Source organism: Aulostomus chinensis, chromosome 9 (genome assembly GCF_037954235.1).
Source record: "Aulostomus chinensis isolate RoL2024-O1b breed Wild chromosome 9, RoL_Achi_v1.0, whole genome shotgun sequence".
NCBI lineage: Eukaryota > Metazoa > Chordata > Actinopteri > Syngnathiformes > Aulostomidae > Aulostomus > Aulostomus chinensis.
In genome coordinates, this window is record NC_141328.1 from 28,726,468 (window position 1) to 28,748,483 (window position 22,016).

General features: G+C 46.2%; 1 protein-coding gene across 2 annotated transcripts; it reads right to left on the reverse strand.

Moving 5' to 3' along the window:
- Positions 1-715: 715 nt before the first annotated feature.
- Positions 716-17,298, reverse strand: tead3a (TEA domain family member 3 a). Of its 2 annotated transcripts, XM_086214886.1 has the most exons (13): positions 17,134-17,298; positions 11,704-11,946; positions 7,540-7,604; positions 7,267-7,329; positions 5,802-5,813; positions 5,301-5,411; positions 5,152-5,195; positions 4,977-5,038; positions 4,746-4,879; positions 4,498-4,668; positions 4,016-4,156; positions 3,771-3,923; positions 716-3,490 (listed from the first exon to the last, which is right to left on the reverse strand). In XM_086214886.1, the coding sequence occupies exons 2-13, from the start codon at positions 11,708-11,710 to the stop codon at positions 3,377-3,379; spliced, it is 1,077 nt and encodes a 358-aa protein (XP_086071012.1). In that variant the 5' UTR covers positions 11,711-11,946; positions 17,134-17,298; the 3' UTR covers positions 716-3,376. The 2 variants fall into 2 exon arrangements, with proteins under 2 accessions (XP_086071012.1, XP_086071011.1); XM_086214885.1 differs by lacking the exons at positions 5,802-5,813; positions 17,134-17,298 and having other exon boundaries at positions 11,704-11,836.
- Between the last annotated feature and the right edge of the window lie 4,718 nt (positions 17,299-22,016).

A 22,016-nucleotide genomic window follows, 5' to 3' on the forward strand; every position in this document is an offset into this window, starting at 1 on the left:
CTATGTGACAGTATCTGCGCTCGAGCCCGTCACCAGTACTGGAGGAAGTACTCAGATCCGTGACTGGAGTGACACAAGTTGGCATCATTATTGATACATGCAGTAATACCGGTATTAACATGATACTGGGATTGATTGCCTGCCTGACACTCTGCATATCTGCTGATTTGGCGTTTTCATCATGGCAGGAGTGATTGGAGTGTGTGAAGGTGGAGGGCGCGGCCGCTGAGTGACTGTTCGGGCCGTTGATGTGATGTAACTAGGAGTGACATGTCTAGGAACACAAGGCTGATGTATAGAGCTGTGAATTACTTCCACGTGACACCATTTGCTGTTGAAACAGCACAGTAACTGGCTGGGGCAGGTGCGACACTGCCGCCTAGCAGACGCAGCCAGAACTGCAGCTACTGAAGCAAAAGTGGAGAGGTAACTGTTTTAAATTATGGAGGGACGTCCCAGTGTCTTCAATGAAGAAGTAAATTACATTTGAGGAAAACAAGAGTACACTGATACTCACTGCCAGCTTCTGTAACTTAATACTAAGAAACAAAATGAATTTCAGGGTTGAGGTAAAGTTTTAAACAAAATGTAAAAACTCTCTCAACCGGAGTAGAAAAGCTACAAACGCAGAGGACATACAGATTTTATTAAGAGTGATTCTCACCCTCTGCCAGCTGACCTGAGCGCTACTAGCAAGACTCTAAAAGCCCCATGATTCAGCAAACACCATTTATTGGTACAGCGTAGAAGGCACAGATCAGACCCGGCCGGAGCGGCGAGGCCCAGCCGAGCACAGGCCAGGCGCTCAGGCGTGAACCTGGCGCCTCCCACACTCATCATACAAACTCAAAACGGTAAATACTTGTCACCTTCCACGTGGTTAATGGTAATTCTGCCAGGTCAGATAACATTTAATGCTAAACAATGCTGGTATTATGCGTACCAGGAATCAAATCATTACAAAGAACAAAAGAAAAGAAAACTGAACAAAAAGAACAAAAAAGTGTCAGTTGAAAAGTCTTTTTAGTGTCATCAGGCAAAGCTCGACCCCAGTGTGGTCTGTACCATGTTTAGCAAACATCACAAAAGAAACTAAAGAACATTGTTTGATATAAGTAACACTAGCTGTGCTGGTAAAGTATAAAAGTGATAATTAGGGTTTATTTACCTTGTTTGGATTTATAAACAGTACCATTAAAAGTGTAGTGTACACGTCCTATACATCAGTGCTCCTCGGGTCATGGCTGTATGAACCAAAGCACATTCTTATCACACTCTCACGGAGGTAGAAATACTGAAGCGAGCCCACACCAAGGAACCACAACACGTCTGTGAACAGGAGAGTCAGCTGACACCCAAATGTGAACCACTTCAGGTTCTGAAGACGAATGAGCCAAACTTAAAGCAGCTACTAAGAACTTTGGCGACCCCTCTGGCCAAACATGGTAAATACTCATAACTATTAAGTTCTGCCTGACTGGAGCTCAAGCATTGGCTTTGGAAGCCAGTAAAAAAAGCATGCAATGTACTGAGTTTGTAGGCTGTGTATTGATAAAGTTATTCATCGTGTCCGTGACTACGTAAGATAAGATACTGGCAAAACGTGCAACATTTAAATGTTTTAGTACCAACACGTGGGACGCAAAACGACAACAGTGGAGATTCTGCTGCTCGGTGAACTGAAATTTGATTTAAAACAGGATTCGGAAGCTCTACATATGAACAGTGAAACTGCTGGCTGAACATTGGTCACATGATACGGCAACACTCTGTTCTAACAAGTCCTAGTAGCTGCTTTAAACCCCTCAACACAGCCTACCACCAAACAACAAGATCCCCCAAAGTGATGGCTCTTCTTTACACTTTGACTCTGAGTTGCATTCAAAATATAAATACTGATTGAAGCTTTACATGTAGTGCATGATATTGAAGGAGGAGACACGCTCCTTGATTCCGCCATCTTTGATTTAAGCCATCGTGATTCCACACTCTGCAGGGATGCGTGAGCCGAGATCTCAACACACGGAAGCATCCATCCGTCAACATGTGAGCAGCACTCGCGATCCTTTTTGTCTGGAGGAACTGAGAAGTGCTGAGTAGGTTTTACATTTTGGAAAAAAGTTCAAAAGAAACCAAAAACACTTGCATTTTTGACAGAGAGCTGTGATGAGCTCATCAGTGACCGACCACATTCCCAGCAACTCCAGAAATCAATTTTCCGTTTAATTCCTGCACAGATGATTTAGCAATTCTCCGTCACGTTTTAGATGACCGGCGGATAGATGAATCATGACTGTGACATACTTGGTCTGGTACAAACACGAGAGGAAAGGAGGAGAGTACAAGCCTGTGTATTCAATTACCTGGAGAAATTAAGAACTACCAACCCCACAATGCATTGCAAACAATACAGTGTAATGGTTTGAAATAACCATGTTTCATGACTAACTGACAACCAAACACTGCATGTTTCTGCAGCAGGTCCCTGTGTCAAACAGTGACTACTTCAATAAGCACTTCTATGGCCACAGCCCCATCGGGCACCTTTCTGACACACTGGAATTGTGGGTAGTGTAGTATTTATCCATCAGATGGTGAATAAAACCTGTTTACTTCTTCAGGTTGATTTCCTACAGACTTGAGGCTTCTGCAGGAGCAGATACCATTGCTACTATCAGCTCCTTGATGGAGAATTACAAACAGGACTTTCACCTCTGGAGTTGAGCTGGACGGGTCACCGCTGAGCTCCACACACTCACCAGAGCAGAGGGAACAAAAGGAACAGTCATCCAGATTTGCCTTGGGAACTCTGCCCCCGCCTTCTTTGGAGTTTGCAGCGAGTGTGCGAGAGCGTTGCCAGACAGATGAAAATGTTTTCTAGAAACGCTCGAGTTTTGCCTATTCACGTTTTCTTGTGTTGCAGTGTGCTGAGCTCTCAGACTCGCCAGAATATTCATCTCACGTGCCGACACGCACAAGTCGCTCGTGGGGCATCACAGCTTCGTTCCCACTGCATACGAGAGGAGACATCGCATCTGACGTCTGATTACACGGAGATGAGCCCTTTTCTAGTTCCTTTTGTGATGTTTTCGTCGCAACGAACCATGAACAACAACACCGGCAACATGACGTGATCGTTATCACCAACAACAGTCCCATGTTACACTCATGGGTGTTGGTGAAAGACGTGTGCATAGTTTGCAGTGATGGAGATACAAACACTGAACAAACAACAGGCATGTCTACAGTGTGACTGTTGCTGTGTTCAAGTGTGTGTGTGTGTGTGTGTGTGTCTAGTAGAGGAGTGTGTGCTTGAGCTGGAAATAGTGTTTCTGCTATACGTCTCAAAAAGTCTCAGCGTCCAGGCGTCGTGCTGCTAGTCGTTCACTAGTCGATAGACGTGGTACTGAGCTCCGTGTTCACTGTTGGAAACTTCAAACACAAAGGCGATGCAGAGCAGAGTCTCCTGAGTCTCTCGGTTGGACACCACCTGGTGGGAGACGGACGGAGAGGGACACACCCACAGGTCAGGAGGTCGTTAGGACAGGCTTGAAGGTTCGGCAGAGGGAAGGAGGCAGCTTGACTTCAATACCACGTCTGTTTCAAACGGTTTTCTCATTTACGATTAATACATGTTTATTAGACTGTTCTTACACTGTCCTCTCTCACACACACACACACACACACACACACACACACACACACGCCCACACACACACGTGCGTTAATCCCCGGGGAAGGACCTCAAACACTTGCTGATGTCTGCTCACCTGTAGGATGGTGAAGTTCTCCAGAACGCTGTTCATCATGTATTTCTCTGGAAGATGTTTGAGTTTGTGGATGAAGTTGATCATGTATTCACACATCGGTGAACGATGAATACGGAACATATACTTCCCTCCTTCCATGTGTGCATATTCTGTCTGGATGGGACAGAAACACACGGACGCACATCACAACTGAATCCTGCTGATAAGATCTGATAAAGCTCAAAATGCAGAGCTGGTTCTCTTACCTCCACCTTTTCCACCACTTGTTTACCGAAGGAGCAAACCTTTGTTGAAACACTGATGGTGATGTTTTCTGTTCCACTGTATTGGCTGCTCACACCGTAGAACACACCAGAACCCTCCTCCACGTCGCTGCTCAGATCCGCCTGCAGGACACGGACAGATGTACTCATCACCAGGAACCCCCTCTGCACCCCCTACTCCTCCTCTGACTTTGCACCATTACATGCAAGTCCTCCTCAGGTGCATTTCTCACACATTAAAATCTCACCAGGAGGCAGATTCCTCCTTCAGGATTAGCTTGGCTTTGCTTCCCCCTTGTGGACTTGCAAGGTATATAACCTCACTGATCCAAGATTTCTACTTGCTGTTCTGGACTGGAAACATCCACTTTCAACTACATCATAAGCTATCTGTTTATGATATTAAATCTCTTAAAGGTGCCCTGATAACTCTCTAGAACTCGTCAGTGAGTTTTGGTACTGACCCAGAACTTAACCAGGAAGAAGGCGTTGTGCGGCCCTTTTTCATACAGCTCCTTCAGGCCTCCCTTCTTCTCAGAGAACTTGTCATATATCTGCCTCACATCTATTGATTCCAATACAGGGTCGGTGTAGCCCGGGTTTGATGGGCTAATGTGTACGAAAAGGTGCTTCGACTGTGGGAGGAGAGAAGAAGAGTAAGACCGAGACAGAAGAGGGGCAGGGCTGGTTGGCACCGTGCAGAGAAATTCACCGTCTCTCTGTCTCTGTGCGTCTCCATAAAAGCAGAGTACTCCAGCAGCCGTAGCTTTGGTGAGGCGATGCTTCTGTCTTGCCACACCGGAGCTGCGATAGCCGCAGGGCGGGGGGGCGGCAAGGGTTCATAACCTGACAGACACACAGACAGACAGACAGGCAGAGATGGTGATGAACAAATCAGCACTCTCACAGGCCCCTCTGGGTGAAGTCTAGCGTTGATACGCACTGATGGGTGTGGAGACGGGGGCTGGTAGTGTGGTGTACGGCGGCTGTGCAAAGGGCTTGATGCTGGAAGAACAAACACAGAGGTAGGAAACGAAATTAGTAATTGTAGCAATTTGAACACGCCACTGTCTCCACTTTAATTATGAAGGAAAACCAGTGGATGCAGAGATGCTTACTCCTGAGAGTGTCCAGGCTGTCCTGGCATAGGGCTGGGCCAAAACTAAACAAAGGAAATTAAGGGGGGGGGGGGCAGATAGTATTACTTGGACTTTTATCCAGAAGGTAGAAAAGACCAGATGTGTGAGTGCGTCAGTGTATGTCTCACCCTGACCGGTGGCGGGAAAGGAGTCTGGGGTTTCATGACACTAGCAGACACTATCTGAGCTGAGGAGAGGTTGGCTACTGTCTGCAGTGCTTTGTCTTTGGAAACCTGGTCCTGCGTGAGAAAGACAAGACAAAGTCATAAACAACGCTGATGCTCCATCTGGAAAAATCCTGTAAAATATAGGTGAAGAGTCCAGAGTCAGCAACCTTCATGGCCAGTTCAGACAGCAAGCCAGCCAACACATACAATAGTTGAGCATGATGTCATAACTATGAGGGAAGACAGGACAGAGTGCAAAGCAGATGCAAGGTGGGGGGCAAGCAGCAAGAGCTAGTAGAGGTAACTGGAGCCATCACCAGTACTTCACTAAAGCCGCTGAAACAAAGGAGCGATGAGCAGAATCTGGGGAGTGGCGGTAGTAGCACTGAGGTCATGTGACGCTGCCCACCGTTAAGCACAAAGCCTGAAGCAGAAAACTGGAGTTGTATAACCAAAACTTACCAAGTTCATGGCCTATGGCAAAGAAGACATGTTATTAATTAACTTCAGCATCAACAGAATCAAATCAAATCACAGAATCATCGTTGTCATCATCATCATCATCATCATTATTATTCTTGGGCAAGAAGAAAAAACCCTCTCTTGATTGCAAATGCAGGATGAAGTTTTAACGTGACTCCACCCACAACCTACCTTGTCCAATTCAAAACACCATGTTGACAGGAAGTTCCATTCTTTTACTCTGTGCCATCTTAACACTATCTTCTCACATTTAACTCATAAAGAACGTTGATGAGAGAACATGGTAGAACCATGACAAGAGCTCCAACACAGGAAAGATATTAAGAATCAAGGGGAATGTCCAAGAGCATGAACATGAAGGTCAGAGATGCGTTTAAGTAGAAAACTAAGATTCTGTGTGGATGAGAAGCCATTAAATCCTCCTGTGCGTGTGTGTGTGTGTGTGTGCGCGCGCATGTGTGTGTCTCTTTGCAAGCATTCATGTGCATCACTACAGCCATGCACACGTAATCAAGCCTGAGAAACTCATGCAGACCCCAGCATCCCAGGCTGCACGTGTCTTTGACGTTACTGCCATGCACTCCAACAATCCCAACACTCCCTCTCACACACACAAACACACTCAGAGCACCGGGATCTGACTCAGTCAGCTGCAACCCATATGGATGGAAGGCAAATGAGCAAGAGACACTCAAACATACAGCCATGTCGGAGCTCGACTGATGACCTCTACACAGCACGTGTTTGAACTCGCCGAAGCCAGGAAAAGCACCAGCAGGCTCTGTTGGTCCCAGTAAACCAAACCAGCGAGGGCTCATGCACATGAGCAGAGCCCTGGACCAGCCAGACCTCCGCTGACAGCAGCCATCAATTCTACTTGTGCTTCTCCTGCTTTGACAAGTCCAACACAAGTGAAAAGGGTCTAGAATGGACATGAGGCCTCATAATCAGGATTCAGAATCCACCAGAGCGGTGCTGCATGGATGTTTACTGGGTTCACCGCTGGATATCAAAAGGCTTTCCATGTTTTTCTCAGTATTGAAACATTTGGGTGCAAAGGTTTGATAACTAGCACTGATGACACAGGTACCATCAGATCTTCACTGCATAACTACCAAAGTCATATCATCATATATTATCACCAATATTATCATGATGTCTACAGAGGATCAGATGATTACTCGAGGCGTTATTGCTGAGGTGGACAGAGATCGCGTGGGTTAGGGTGGATGTGGGCCACATGCAGAGCGAAGCAGGTAGCATGGCAGGGTCAGTGAGCATGTGTACCTTCAGCTTAGACTGAATCTCACGAGACTTTCTCTTGGCCAAGACTTGTAGGTGACTAGAGACCTGAAGACAGGGTGAAGGAAAGAGGATAGGAGGGAAAAGGAAAAGAAGAGAAGAGGGGATGTAAGTACAGAGGGAAGGGGGAGTTGGCACCCACCTTGATGCTGGCCTGGTATTCTCGTACCCTCTTACGTGCCAGAACCTGAATATGACTAGACACCTATGGGGCGGGGTTTAAATTGTGAAGGACAGAAAACAAAATGTATTCAAAGGATGATTTTTGCTATGTTGAACAGACATAATCCATTAACATTCACAATGACAACACAAATACACACAACGAGAAAGCCCAGGAGGTGAGTTAGCTGCACACTGCAAATCACTACCACATGGAAGGCACAAGCTGTTGTCAGTCACACTCTGTGCACACCTGCTTGCGTGTGCGTGTCTTTCCCGTCCGTAGCTTGATATATCGAGCTATCAGCTCATTCCGACCTAGAATTGAAAAAAAGGAAATAGATGAAATCAAAAATACTCAAACACATTTAAAATATTTGAGTGTTAGTTACACCCAGACAAGAGATGCCTTGAGGGGAACTTCCTTTTTGCACTTTGGCTGGATGTAGCCAGCGGCCCCATTGGAACACCTTATAGCTGCTTTGGACCTGAGACACTTCAAACAGGGTTATTTCACTCATTTACTCAAAAAAGTTAGAAAAATAGGGCTCGTTCAGTTTGAAAAGACACACAAGTTCCCATTTATTCAACTGATGATCAAGACTAGATAGACCGGACTCACAGCTGATTAAACACATGTTTTACATCAGCCGGTCTGACTCTTCAACTCGGTTTTGCTCCTTTTCTTTGTCTGGTGCGATACTGAGCTGAACGTCCCAAAAGCCAAACTTCAACAAGTAACACGCTGATGGCTGACGAGTCGATCATGACAACGATGGTCTTTATCGTTGGTTCTGCTTCACATGATCTGCTTAGTTACAAGGATCCAACTTTATATATTATATAATATTTTAAGGTCACGGTAAAACAAAGTAGGGGCTCAACAGAAGAGTGACCACATGCATCCCCCCTCGTCTCCTCCACGTTCTCCAGCCTGACACGCTAACAGTGGGAATGCCGACAGCCCACGTTTGCTCTGGTTCTACTAGATTTACTGGTAGAGCTCTGGTGTGAAGCTAACGGATGAAAAGGATCAGGAGGGGGGTTTTCCACCTCTGGAATGCATTTGGAATGAAAACTGCACAATGTGAACATTTAAACTAATTGAGTTAATATGAAAGTCCCTTTTTTGGTCCTGAGGATACCGAGACGTCTCCTCAATGCTGCATTCCCACACAGTTTTAAAGACGATCTATCTTTAATCATTTGGAGCCAAAGGCAGCCTTTCTTGCTGGCAGAGGTTCACAGTAGATGAATAATGTGGTCACTACAGACTGCCTGCTCAGCCGTTTCTTTCTCCGTCCTCTCCCACACACACTTGATGAGCTGCTGGTTTTAAATCAACTCCTGTTCACAGCTGCAGGTACCAGAGGAAGGAGGTGTGTTCAAATGAGCGGTGACCAAATGAAGCCTCGAAGATTGAACTCAATCCCGTCTGTGAGCATTCACACACACACACACAAATGTCATAACACCATCACCATTCTTCTTTCCCAGAAGCGGCCCGGTGCTGAGTCACATCGGCTCTGATGACTTACTAGAACACAGATTTCCCCTAAATCAACAGAGGGGGGCTGACTCAGACATAGCGGTCTGCTTCAATTCCCCACAGGACACACGAACGCTCCAGGAGTCTACCGCTGCCACATCGGGCCAACAAGGACCGGAGAGTCATTTGCTGAGTCCGATTGGCCCCTAGATGTGAAATCAGGTCCTGGACAGACGCGGTCCTGCTTCCTGTGTGAGCCACTCGAACAGGGGACAACTCAGCCTATATTCAGTCTCAGGCCTTGGGCACACCTGGTCTGAGGATCCGTCCTGGTCGGGTCTGCTCAGTGAGATCATATCTGGCTTTAAAATGCACCTCCACGTGTCTCACTTCGCTGCCCTGCACCCAAATGAACACATGCAGTTCTTCTATTTTAGTTATTTAATCTGCATTTTACCTGCAACAGCATGTGTTTGTTACAAGCTGCAAACAAACGTACGTCCTTCAAGCTGTGCAGAAATGAAACACATTCATTTGTCGCTGTGGATCATGATGATGAACACACACACACACACACACACACACACACACACACACACACACACACACACACACACACTCATGTCCATCAGCGACATATTCAGAAGTAAAGTAATTACAGCGTTTGGGTGGTGGTGAGGCTCAAATGTGTTCCTATTCAGAGTTACAAACAAGCCCTGATAAAACAGGTAGCCTCTGTTTTAATCTGACTGATCCTGCGAGGGTAAACCAGGCGGTTGTCCTGGAATAACACATGACTAAGGGCAAAACCCACTGACACCAAAGCTCAATTTCCAACAGGCCTCAGCAGAGGAGGCACACCAGCACTCTGGTGCACAGAGGAAAGAAGAATAACTTGATAAAGACAATCTGGGGTGTGAGATGTTCTAACTTTCATTCCTACTTTAGATGTCATCATTGCCTGGATTTAACAGCGTTGATGACCAGTTGCTCTGTAATCCCGAATCCCCAAGATGATCACTCAGATTCTTTAGTTCAGGAAGCTATCGGTCTAGAAACAATATCATCTCCACCTCCAGAGATCCCAAAAGCCTCCAGTGAGACGGACGTGGTTGAAGGGGACGCATCTGGGATTAGATGCCAGTGTGTCGGCTCCAGTGTGTGACTGTGTTTACCGGTGGGAATATCTTAGTTGACCGAGAAGGAAGTGGGCGTCACCAACACCACCAATCTGCACTTCCACAAAAGGAGAAAATGCCACAATGCTGAAACAAACTTTCCTTTTCTGACACATGGGATCACATATCAAGTCTCCCTAACAAAACACACACACACACACACACACACACACACACGTATGACAGTCTGCCACAGGCAAGAATCCCCCCAGCTAAAGCTACTATGTCAAAGCTCTACTCACAGTTGCAGAACAACAAGAACACAATCATGCCAGTTCATCTTAATGGCATTCCCAGCATGCATTTCTCTTCTCAGGACCTGGCCAGCATTGACCTCTGTGCTCACTGGGCCTCTCTCAAAAGTCCCGTGGTCAGACCACCTGGTCACGACCTATGAGGTCATTATGATCCCTCTGGGTGACTGAGGGCAAGTGGTGCATCACTAGGGTCTCTGTGCCAGCTCGTTTGAATATTGACAGATAAATTATTCTATACTTCTAAACACGTGCTGAACAAATCGTGAGCACACAGCAAAGAGGACATTTCTGTTTCGGGTCGTTGCAGATTTGTCCCACAAAACCCAGTAAAAACGTCAAAGTAAGAGTGAAACGTTGAGTAGAAACTGGAGTAGAAACACATCATGTAATGCAATATTCAGTTGAATCCTCCTTTAAACTGTCAGCGTCACAGGCCGAGTCAGAACCAAACCCAGCAGTTCTGCCGTCATTCTGTGTGACATGACCCCCCCCACAGGTTCCCAGCACCCTGAGTTCAACAGCACTGTTCTGCAAAGTGTCACTGTCATAGAACAACTCACGACTGCCAGCATCAATAAAAGTACTTGATAAGCTCCGAGACGTAGGAAGCCATCGGAAGCCTCTATCACCACACATACGTTGGTTTTATGAACGGAATTGTGGAACAGAAAGTTGCCGGCAGTCGATGCAGGAGGTCACTGATTATTTGACCAGAGGCTCTCAGTGTTTTGATCATGAATAATTGATACACGGATGACTGTGTTGAGAAAATCTTGACAGCTGAACATTTTTCCAGACAGACTCTATGAATTCAAGCACCCTCTTGACCTTGAAAACTTTCAAGACCTTGAATGAACACAGTCAACCGTTTCTGTGTGCAGCGTCACAGCGTCGGTTAAAGTCCTAGTCTGACCACACACACACACACACACACACACACACACCAGAACTATACGGATCCATACTCTGCTCTACGTTAAGTTAGATTGTACCTGTATTAAATCATAAAACAAAAATGGAAAATCAGCCCCCCCCCCCCCCCCCCCCCCGGAATGGAGATATTACAGAGACTGTTCCACTGAGTTAAAATGAGCCGTGTTTTCTGCTGGTTGTTCCGACGGTTTCAGAATCATTAGTCACTTCTGCCGCCGCCATCGACAGACCGCTGGCGTGCGCTTGTGAAACTGGGACTCTGAGGGCTGATTATTACTGGGTTTTGTCTTCAATGCAGCACCATGTGAACAATAACATTCCTCCTCAGAACGTGTATCTAAATAATTTTATTAGCATCTCAACGTGTGAGGCCTGTTATTATTGGCTTGGACCAGTGGCTACAGCTCAACAACTAGTTTCTCTTTATGCTCATTCACTCTGCATGAACCTCAACAGGCTCAACACGGAGGATCCAGACCGGGTCTTTAATCAGACAGACAGGAAGTGCTGATGAACAGCTGCCTGACAGTGGATGGAGAGAGAAACGAGCTCTTCCTCACCGTACATCTTCCCCTCGTCTGAGAGTATGATCTTCCTCCTGCCACAGGGAGGGTAGATGGCCAGAGCTTCCTGAAAGCTCTGCTCAATGTCTGGACTCCACACGCCCTCGGGGTCGCCGTCCAACGCCCGGTCCGCCCCGTCACCCAGTCCATCTCCATCGCCGCTCTCCTCCTGCGCCCCATCAGGGCTGCCACGGCAACTCCACTCCGACGCAATGATGACGGCTCTGGCCACAACACACCCTGAGAACACAGGACAAGAGATTCCCAGTGTGGAGAAATGCAGTGCGTCACCATTTATCCATCATCCAAATCGTCCAAACATGGGAGACATCCTATTTTGTTTAAGCTGTTTTGGTTGTTCTTTAGTCGCCCTTCTGTCTGAGGGGTTCCTGAAAATAAGACCTGATTCGTTTTAACATTGCTCACTGACGCTAACTTTGCAAATCAAGTTCCTTAGAAATAAACTGCTGCCGGGGAGGATGTGGCATATTGAAGGATAAGATTTAGAATCAGGGGCCTAAATCTAACGCAGCACGAAACCAACACAATGGCGACACAGACTTTGTAAAATGATGATGAGCAAATTAGTCATTCGATGAAGTCATCGAGGGGAAAATGAATCTACTTACGTTTTAATGAGAAACCCATCCTTTCAGTTATATTCCTTTCAAATAATGTCAGATGTTATAAAAATGTTTTGTAATCTTAACAAGGTTGTGCAACAACATTGTTTGTTTCTATGAGTAGCATACCCAGAAAAGAAATCATACAGATGAGGAAATAAATCCTTAAAAGTAATCAATCCCACCAAATATGCAGATTCATTTACAGTGAAAACGATTGTTTGTTGCAGCTCTGCACGATGAAATGAGCCTGAATCTTCAGAAGGAGGAACAACTCTTATTATCTCTGGTGCTGCCAGACCTTTCATTACCAACTTGTCAGATTTTCCCGTCTGGATCCGAGCGGATTCACGAGGATCCCAGGATGGGACCAGGATTCTCTCTGTGCTCACCAACAACAGCGAGTGATACCTTGGACTCTGAACACTCCACCAGGCCTGAGATCACATTCACCACAGATGGTTTATTGCGTTCATGGGTGCGAGTGTATTAATAACTCAGGGTTAAAGATCTGACAAGCAAAACATTGAGGACTCTGTCCATCAACATGGCCTGACAAGCAAAACATTGAGGACTCTGTCCATCAACATGGCCGCCGTGTCAGATTTGACAGTCATCGTCCCCATAAACTCCTGCCATGTGTGTTTTGGCTGCGGGACTTTCAGCTGTAAAACATGACCTGACTAACCGTCCTTCACGTCCATTCATAGGTTGTCTGGAAGGAAGGTCAAGGACAGTCAATCACAATTTCTGTTGGTGCTAGTTAACAACTAGTTACTCCCTCAAGCTAGTTTATACCACTCTGCGTCACAGTGACCTTGATCTTTGACCACCAAATTATTTTCGGCTCATCCTTGAAACGTGGCTCGGGTGTTATGACGGCATCGCAGCTCACCAAGGTATTAAAAAATCCCCACGGTGTCGATTTCAACTGCGTCAATTCCACAGTCTCAATTTCTGTTTGATAGAGGTGTTGTGGTGTGGTGTGCATCGGTCGCTGCTAGAGGGCAGGCACGTGCTGCGGGATCTCCCGCTGTGACAGTTCGCCGTTTGTTTATATCCCTCCTCCATCCGTGCAGCAGGAATGTCCTCCAGCAGCGTGTCACATGCTTCGCGTCCAGTTTGACAAACGTGCTCAGATGCGGTTAATGTGGTGGTTGACCCTCGGTTTCCATGCTAATGTAGCATTTGTGGCTTCATTTGATCTTTTTTTTATGTTTTAGCAATTGATTATCTGCACAGTGTTTAATTTTGAAAATGAACCGGATCCACTGTGGCGTTCATGTGGGGGCTTCCTGTGTGGTCAGATCTGCTGCGTGTAAACTGACGTGTGTCACACTCTTACTGAGTGTGTGTTTGTGCTAAATCTGACTAAAGGCATCCCCGAGATATGGCATTCATGCAAGGTGACAGTGACCTTTGACCCCCAACATTTTTTCAGGCCATTCTTGAGTCCCAGTTGATGTCTGTGCCATTTTGACAAATTCCCTGACGGTCTTGGTGAGATAGGGATGGACGAACGGACGACCACAAACACCAGTCAGCTGATGAGAAAGAGCAGCGGCGCCAACGCTGCGTCTCAACCAACATTTCCTCTGTTGTTCTACTCGCAGCAGCATTCATCTTGGTTCCCGCCGTGTTAAGTGAGCAGCAGATTACTCTTATCCCACTGATTAACAACAGAGCAGACATCATTGGAAACACAAACAATTTTAAACTTTGTATTCAGACGTGACAGGAGAGATGTTACAGCGGCGACACCGCCGCATCAAAATAGGGCTGAATTAGTGTTGTCTGATCCCAGCATTAAGTCATTTTCCTTGGCGAATAATTCTGGGGAAACTAGTAAAGGCAATACTTACTTCATATTAACTTCCATAAAAGCCTGAAACCTTGCCTGCCTGGGCCACATGAGGAAATTACACATTCTTTTGTTATTGTTGAGGATGCTCCAAGTCTCCTCAAACACAAGCACACATATGCAACATGAATGCTGCCTGGTGTGTAATGTTTTCCAGAGTGTGGCTAACATGGTCCCTGCCACAGTAGAACCACAGAGGATCAGTGTGGTCGCAGAGCTTCCCCTGCTGTGGTGGGGCTTATTGGACACTCTCCGCTCAGGGCTTTCCTATTTTCAATCACTGCTGACAGGACTGAGCTGTTGCCATAGAGATTAGGCAGCCCCGGGTGAGATGGTTAGGAAAGAGCAAAGTTTGAAAGAACATTCTGACATACAAGGAGAGCTGTGACAGACGTGAAGGTTGTGTTGTGCAAGACGTCTGCAACTGGAACATGGGTGTTTGCTGTCTGTCCTGACTGGACAGGACAGTTCGGGGCGTTTGATTATTCTATGAGAGTATTACCACAAAATGAGTACACGTTTTTAGCAGTGATTCAAAACCTGCCAGACTGTCAGCTAACTTTGTGCTTCTCTGTTGTGGATACTAGGTACAAGTGGTACAAATACACGAACATGAGCTATCTCCTGGAGTGGCGATTGGTGAGAGATGGTCATACTTCAGATCGAGTATGTTTTTTTTTCTTTTTTTGTGGCAATGATAAAAATGGTGAAAAGTGAACATTTTGGCACGAACCGCTTTCATTTCTGGCCACAAATCCCATCAGCAAACACTTCCAGAGGACACAGACACCAAACATCACCAACCAGTCTCCCTGAGCCCCTATCAGAAAAATGCTACAGTACAAGCGCTAAAAGTGTTTAAGCGGCACAAATATACTTCTTGAGGCATGATATTGATGATATGAAGAACTTTTATCATGGAGGGTTGGTGGAGTTGCATCAAACACCTTTTGAACAAAGAAAGACTTCAGCACAGGCGGTCACCTGATCAAGCCAGCGCTGTGTTCGTGGCTGAGGAGACGTCTGCCTCAGAAGAGGAAGAATGCCTTTATTGTCACTGTATCGATATAAACCTCGCAACTAAATTTGGAGAGCGCCAAACCAGGGAGCCGCTGCATTCATGCACCCCACCTGTTCCCAGTACATCTGCTCCTTCGCTAAATGGCAGCTATCTGACCTTCCTTCCTTCCTTCCTCTCGTCCGTCGCGGCAGCGTTCCCTTGTTAAATCTTCTGCATCACATGAAGAAACGTGCTCCACCAGACAGCGCTCCACTTGGCTAGTGTTCCAGCTGAGTAGCTAAGCTAGCTTTGTAACTGCTGGACATCAGATATCCTAAAACACTATGTTGAGGAACAAAATCCCCTGATATGGGGGTCTGTAGTACCACGTGTAGGTGACACATAAAGGGTAGAAAGTTGTACGAGCCATGATATTATGGTTGGACCACACCAGTATCATCAGGAGAGCACAAACTAGCGGCTAGCTGATTACAGGTTCATTCTGTTCATGCTGCATTCATTTAAGAGCAATACTTGACGCAAGTAATCTCATATATAGCTTGGTTAAAGGGATATATCATATACACATTCTTATAGGATAGATTCAAGTCAATATAACTGGAACGAATCACACCTTGTTGTAATGTTAGCAAAGTAGCTTAGCCACCTGCTGAGGTGACGCTCACACTGATATTCCAGGATTTTTTTACTTTTACTTAAACTTAAAAACTTCACGATAAAACACAAGTTCATTCATTTCCTGAAATATACCACTAATGACTAGTTAGTCAACTCTCTCCACCGGGGTCCTCAACTGGTCTGAGTTGCTATATATTTGAGTGTCAAGGCCTCTAATGGCCGAATCTGTATTATTATTATTATTATTATTAATAAGAATAGAATTGGAGCCTATATTGGCTCAGTCTGTGCGAACCTAAAAATAATGCCAGCAAGGTTTGGTCGGTTATCCCAGACACTGGTGGAGGTGAAACAGCATAGCGGGACCCCAGATTCTTTTACCACCCGCCGGCCCAGTGGATGCAAAGTTAGGAGGCACGTATGGCCCAGTATAGCTCCCAGTGGCCTAAAGGTCAGGTGTGTGTTGCAGTGAGGAGCCAGGATAGCATCGAGCTAAATAAAGCAATGAGCTCAGCAAACACTGACAGGACACACACGCACACCCCGGTCACCCCAAGGCTCTGCCGGGAACGCCGCTGACGTTACGAGTCACCGCGCTGCGTTTCATCACCGCACTTTAACGCGTCCACGGCCTGTTCGGTGGGCTGCGGGACCATCGGTCGTTAGGGAGCAGAAGCGGCTCAAGCTGCAGCACATGCTTGGTTCATCAGTTCGGCCCGAAACGGGTCGTTTCTCCCCTGCTGACTCAGTGCTCTCGCACGCTGGGGGAAAACTTTGGCAACAACAAGGAGCGAATCCCCTCTGCTAGCATGTGGAGGGAACATGAATCACCTCAGGAAAGGCGAGTCGGCACAGTTTCGTGCCGAGAGGAGGGAAGCAGCTAAAGTGGGTTACTTCTTAAAACACCGTATAAAGCTCCACAACCATGACGGTGTTAAGTTTTCAGCGGATGTGTGTGTGTGTGTGTGTGTGTGTGTGTCTCAAACAAGCCGCTGCTAACACTCGAGCTGGCATGCTAGGCGGTTAGCTTGCGGGCTAATAATACCTCAACAAACTTAAGACGGAGAGACGCCAACAACAACCACAAAAAAAGTCATTTCACCGAAGTCGGCTGAATAAATCACCGACGGAACTCCTCGCTGGACACGCCAGGCTCTGAATCAGCAAAAGCCGCCGCGGGAAAATGTGAAATATTTGAAAAATCTCAAAACTTCCAGCAGAACACGACGCCAGGCAGCAGCAGCAGCGTGAAAGTTGCAGCGCGTAACAAAGAAGTGTTTGCGAGGAGCGGCGGCGGGACTCACCTCTCAACGGCTCTCCGGCTCCTCTCCCGGCCCTCGCTGCTCGAGCTGGGGGGAAGGGGGGAGTCCTCGACTCCAAAGTAAATAAATAAATAAATAAATACAACAAACAAAAACAATCGTGTTTGACAGAGGAAGGAGGAATGCCAAGTATGAGTTTGGTATGAAATCAACGCGCGGAGGAAAAACGCACAGAGGCGTGGCGTCGGAACACGCGCACACGCAAAAGTTTTGTGAGTCCCAAACTCCTCCCATGACATCAGCTTCTGGGGTTTGTCGATAAAAGTACTGTTGTTCTTTATCTCCTTCCAGAGAATATAGGAGGGAGGAGGAGGAGGTCGATTCACACCCCTGAAAACTGCTCCATGGACCATTCACCCGGAGGTCTGGATTCCCGAGGCTGGTCTGGTCTGATCCCGGACCAGCTTTAAAAACATTAAAAAAAAATAAAGCCTCATTACTTTGTAAAGCCGGTAGGTTTATCCTTCCAGAGCTTTACCTTTGTGCCAATAGGACCTGGAGAGGATGGCCCTCACTCCAGCAATGCCTGCCAAAGAAGAAAGACACAAAACTTTAAGTTTCATGATGACTTCTTTTTCACTGAGAGGTGTGAAACTGCAGTAATTGTATGGTAATAATATGAACTGACATGACGAAGGGGGCCTTCTCTAGGTGTTCATATCTCTCTTAAAATCTCACTTCAGCATCGTGCTCATACGTTGTACGGTACCCCGTGTACAGGTCTTATGATACTGTGATTCATATTTTAGCAGACAAACAGTGTTTCTGTCAAACTTGTAGTCATGCAGCTGTCACATAAATCCAAAAACTGACACCCGCCGGGCAGAATTCAGACCTCAAACTGCTCCTCATCAGCCCATCATGCATGGTTGTTGTTTTTATTGCCATTCTGTTTGTGTTTGGGGGGGGGGGGGGGTGGCTGTCAAAGCCTGTCAGGGGTCCAAGCTTGAGCTGGTGGTGCTGGTTAATGATTTACATCACCTTCAGTATTAATCTCCCATAATGACAAGGTGAGCGTCATTTGAGGGAAAGGCCCCGCCCACACAGCCGGCTCATAACAGTCATTCTATTGTAAAAGCAGACATAAGAGCCGCTGGACAAAATGTCACAAGACTGACAAAGAGATTTAAACCTTAAATCTCACTCTCAACAAGCCCCCTGAACTCCCGACCATAAGCTCCTGTTCGAGGGTGCAGATTAAGATGTGACATCTAATCTGGAAACCTTTGGGTCTCCTTGCCTCTGCTGCAGTCACGGTTACACTTTGGCCTATTTCCATTGGCTGACCCCAGATCAGTGCTGATCAGCTCACTTTGGGTGCAGAAGATTTCAAAGTCTTGCTGTCCCGGTTCTTTAATCCTCTGAATCGATTGAGGGAAATGTGACCGAGCACAGTAGAGACTGATGTGCTGGCGGAGGGATCACCAGACCTGGAGGACCTCGTTTTGCAGTGTGAATGAAATACAGATGTTTTTGATACACTACAGATGTGTTTGTGCTAATATTTAGCAAAAACACAAAGAATGAAGATGCGTTCATGGCTACGTGTTCAAAAACTGGGCTCATCCTGGTCCCAGTCACCTGCAATCACCTGACCTGTGAACTCACCTGCCTCCCTGCACCCACAAACTACCAGGGGTTCAACACACAATGACAAGAAATAACAACGGTTTATAAATATATAATGGCAACAACAACTTGTAGAAATGGATGTCAGAGGCTGGTTAAAGGCCAAGTGTCAACCTGTTGACATCCTGCTGGACTGATGTTGTGCCTTCATTCGGTCACTAGAGGGCAGTATTACCCAGGTCACAGGCATCTCAGGCCACAACTTTCATGACAGAGTGAGAAGTTTGTGATATCTTTAATCACCAGTTTGTGCTAATATATATATATATATATATATATATATATATGTTGTTTTCTAACAGCGAGACACAGAGGGTAACACCACCGTTCACCACAGGAACAAACTGTGAGAGTAACAAGTGGCAGCAGTGCTGTAGCAACAGCTGATGACGGACTGATGACACAGGTCCAAACACGTCTACACCTCCAGCCTCCCCCTTGTCCTTTCTCCTCCCCCTCAGGTCATCTGGGAGTTCATCTGTCCACATTTCTGAAATACAAAAAAATGCTGTTTTTGGTTCAGTTTGACAGAAAAAACCCATCCCTCTTCCTTCTTTCATCAAGGCTCTTTAAAAGGTATGGGAAGTCTCATGGGGAGTAATAGTGTCCACCTCTGGCTCCGCAGCGGGCTGGCAGAGCCCTGTGAGGATTCTTAATTCTTTGTCTCCAGAGTGAATGCATGCTCGAAAAATACAGAATAAATGGAGCAGTCATTCCCCTCACATCAGAGCGTGAGGAAGATCTATGGTAGAGGAAGGAGGTTCAACTTGGCATGGAGCATCGACTGGCACGCGTTATTGCTTTAAAATCATTGTTGTCATTATCATAGAATACATTAGCAGTCACGGAACAAACAATTCAAAAGTTATATAAAGTTAGGAAAAAAGTTTTTTCTTTTTTTTCTTTTTAAAAAAAAAGGAAGTTTTGATGATAACTTACAACGTGGAGAGAATTACTCTCTCCGCAGCTCATAAACTGCAATTACAGATGTTCGCCACTGGATGGAGCGCCTCGTCTTTCAAGAGCCAAAACAAGATAAATACAAGAGCCTTCCTAAAGTTAGCGCTTTCTTTCTATTAGGAGTTTGATTTGGGCCTGTTTGTCAGCACACGTGACATCATATTTGTTGAAATTTGAAATATCATCAAGTCCTTTGGTCACTTTACATTTAAATGTTCCAAAACATTTTGGTTTAAAGGACAAAATTGCTAAGTTTGAGCAAAATTTATCCTGAAAAAAAAAAAGATTACAGGATGAAGTTTGAGTTATTGCGTTTTTACATTTAGTACAATTTCTACTGTTTTATATCCATCAACCAACCAATCAATCAATCAATCACGGACAGGTAATTACCCAGATAAATTACCTGTATGTAGGACTGAAGCTACAAGCGCACAGAGGTGACACACACCTCAGTCGCTGCTTTTTACCTTTGTTATCGTGATTCAGGTGAACAGTCAGGTAACATACATGTGACTGGGAACTCTAGGTTTTTCTTTGGGAAATAAGTTCCTTGAACTAAATGTGTATTGAGCTGCTAGTTAGCTTTCTTGTAGAATTACTAGTTAATGTGGATTTCTCACAGTTTATCAATAAATGACACTGTTAGCACAGTGTGAGTATTCGTTATTTGACTGAAAGAAGGTCAGAGTTGTGAGCAGGGTTGCAGCTTCAGCTGCAGGCTCAGGCGAATGGCAAACTAGCCTCAACTGAAACCCCCCTACCAGCGGCGCTGCAGCTTAATTATGAGTGCCTCAGTGTCAGGAAAGAGCTGCAATTAAGAGTTTGAGGTTATGTAGTTGCCCGTTTCATGTCTCTGAAAAGAGCTGAATATGATTAAAGGCCCTGGACAATCTTAGTGCCATTGAATCAGTGCAGGACACCATGAAATCATGAGATTAATTTGACATTTTGGATAAAGGTGCTCAGTTGCAGGTCATGGTCCTCCAGGCAGGTCAACCAGCACCCAGGAATGGAAGGGAGGGGAGCGCTGGACTGGGCCTGCTGTGTCCTGATCTGACACCCATCCAACCAGAGAGAACTGGAGCGTTTTGCGACTGAACAGCGAGCCAAACTACCAGTCGAATTATTTAAAAATCCTCCTCAGAGCTGCAGAGAGCACTTGCAGAAATGCTGCGCTACCAAATACAAGATTCAAGGTCCCTATCTTTCCATGTGTGCCATTTCAAATTTGTGGAGTAATCTTTTTACAATGTTTTTGTTTGTTGAAACGAGTCACTTAGCTAGGTAGCTACGTTCATTCCCAGGGTGGGACAGTGATGGCTTCAGATGTTATGATTCAGACGTCGGTTTAAGATTTAGAAATAATGAGAAGGTAACGAACCACAGTGAGATCAAGCCGAAAGGCCCAGTGCTATCATGAGAACTGTTGCCAGGCAAATCTATGGAGTAAAAAAAAGTCACTTTTATAGAACGTCCCTGCAACGTTCACCAGGGTTCACCAGTGCTCACCAGGGTTCACCAGTGTTCACCAGTGCTGACCAGTGTTCACCAGTGCTGACCCGTGCTCACCAGTGTTCACCAGTACTCACCCGTGTTCACCAGTACTCACCAGGGTTCACCAGTGCTCACCAGTGCTGACCAGTGTTCACCAGTGCTGACCAGTGTTCATCAGTACTCACCAGTGTTCACCAGTACTCACCAGTGTTCACCAGTACTCACCAGGGTTCACCAGTGTTCACCAGTGCTGACCAGTGTTCACCAGTACTCACCAGTGTTCACCAGTACTCACCAGGGTTCACCAGTGCTGACCAGTGTTCACCAGTGCTGACCAGTGTTCATCAGTACTCACCAGTGTTCACCAGTACTCACCCGTGTTCACCAGTGCTGACCAGTGTTCATCAGTACTCACCAGTGTTCACCAGTACTCACCAGTGTTCACCAGTGCTGACCAGTGTTCATCAGTACTCACCAGTGTTCACCAGTGCTGACCAGTGTTCATCAGTACTCACCAGTGTTCACCAGTACTCACCAGTGTTCACCAGTGCTGACCAGTGTTCACCAGTACTCACCCGTGCTCACCAGTCTCAGGTGAACAATGTTCAGTTTGCGTGTGCTGCACCTGTGCAGTGACACAGAGAGACAGCGGGCGAGCTCAGCACAGCTCCGTGTAAATGTTGTGTGTGTCGTGAGGTTGCGTGTGTGTCCGTGTGGAGCGGTGATAGCGGTGGCGCCCATGTGATTGATATTATGAGATATAACAAAGCCGGTGTGTC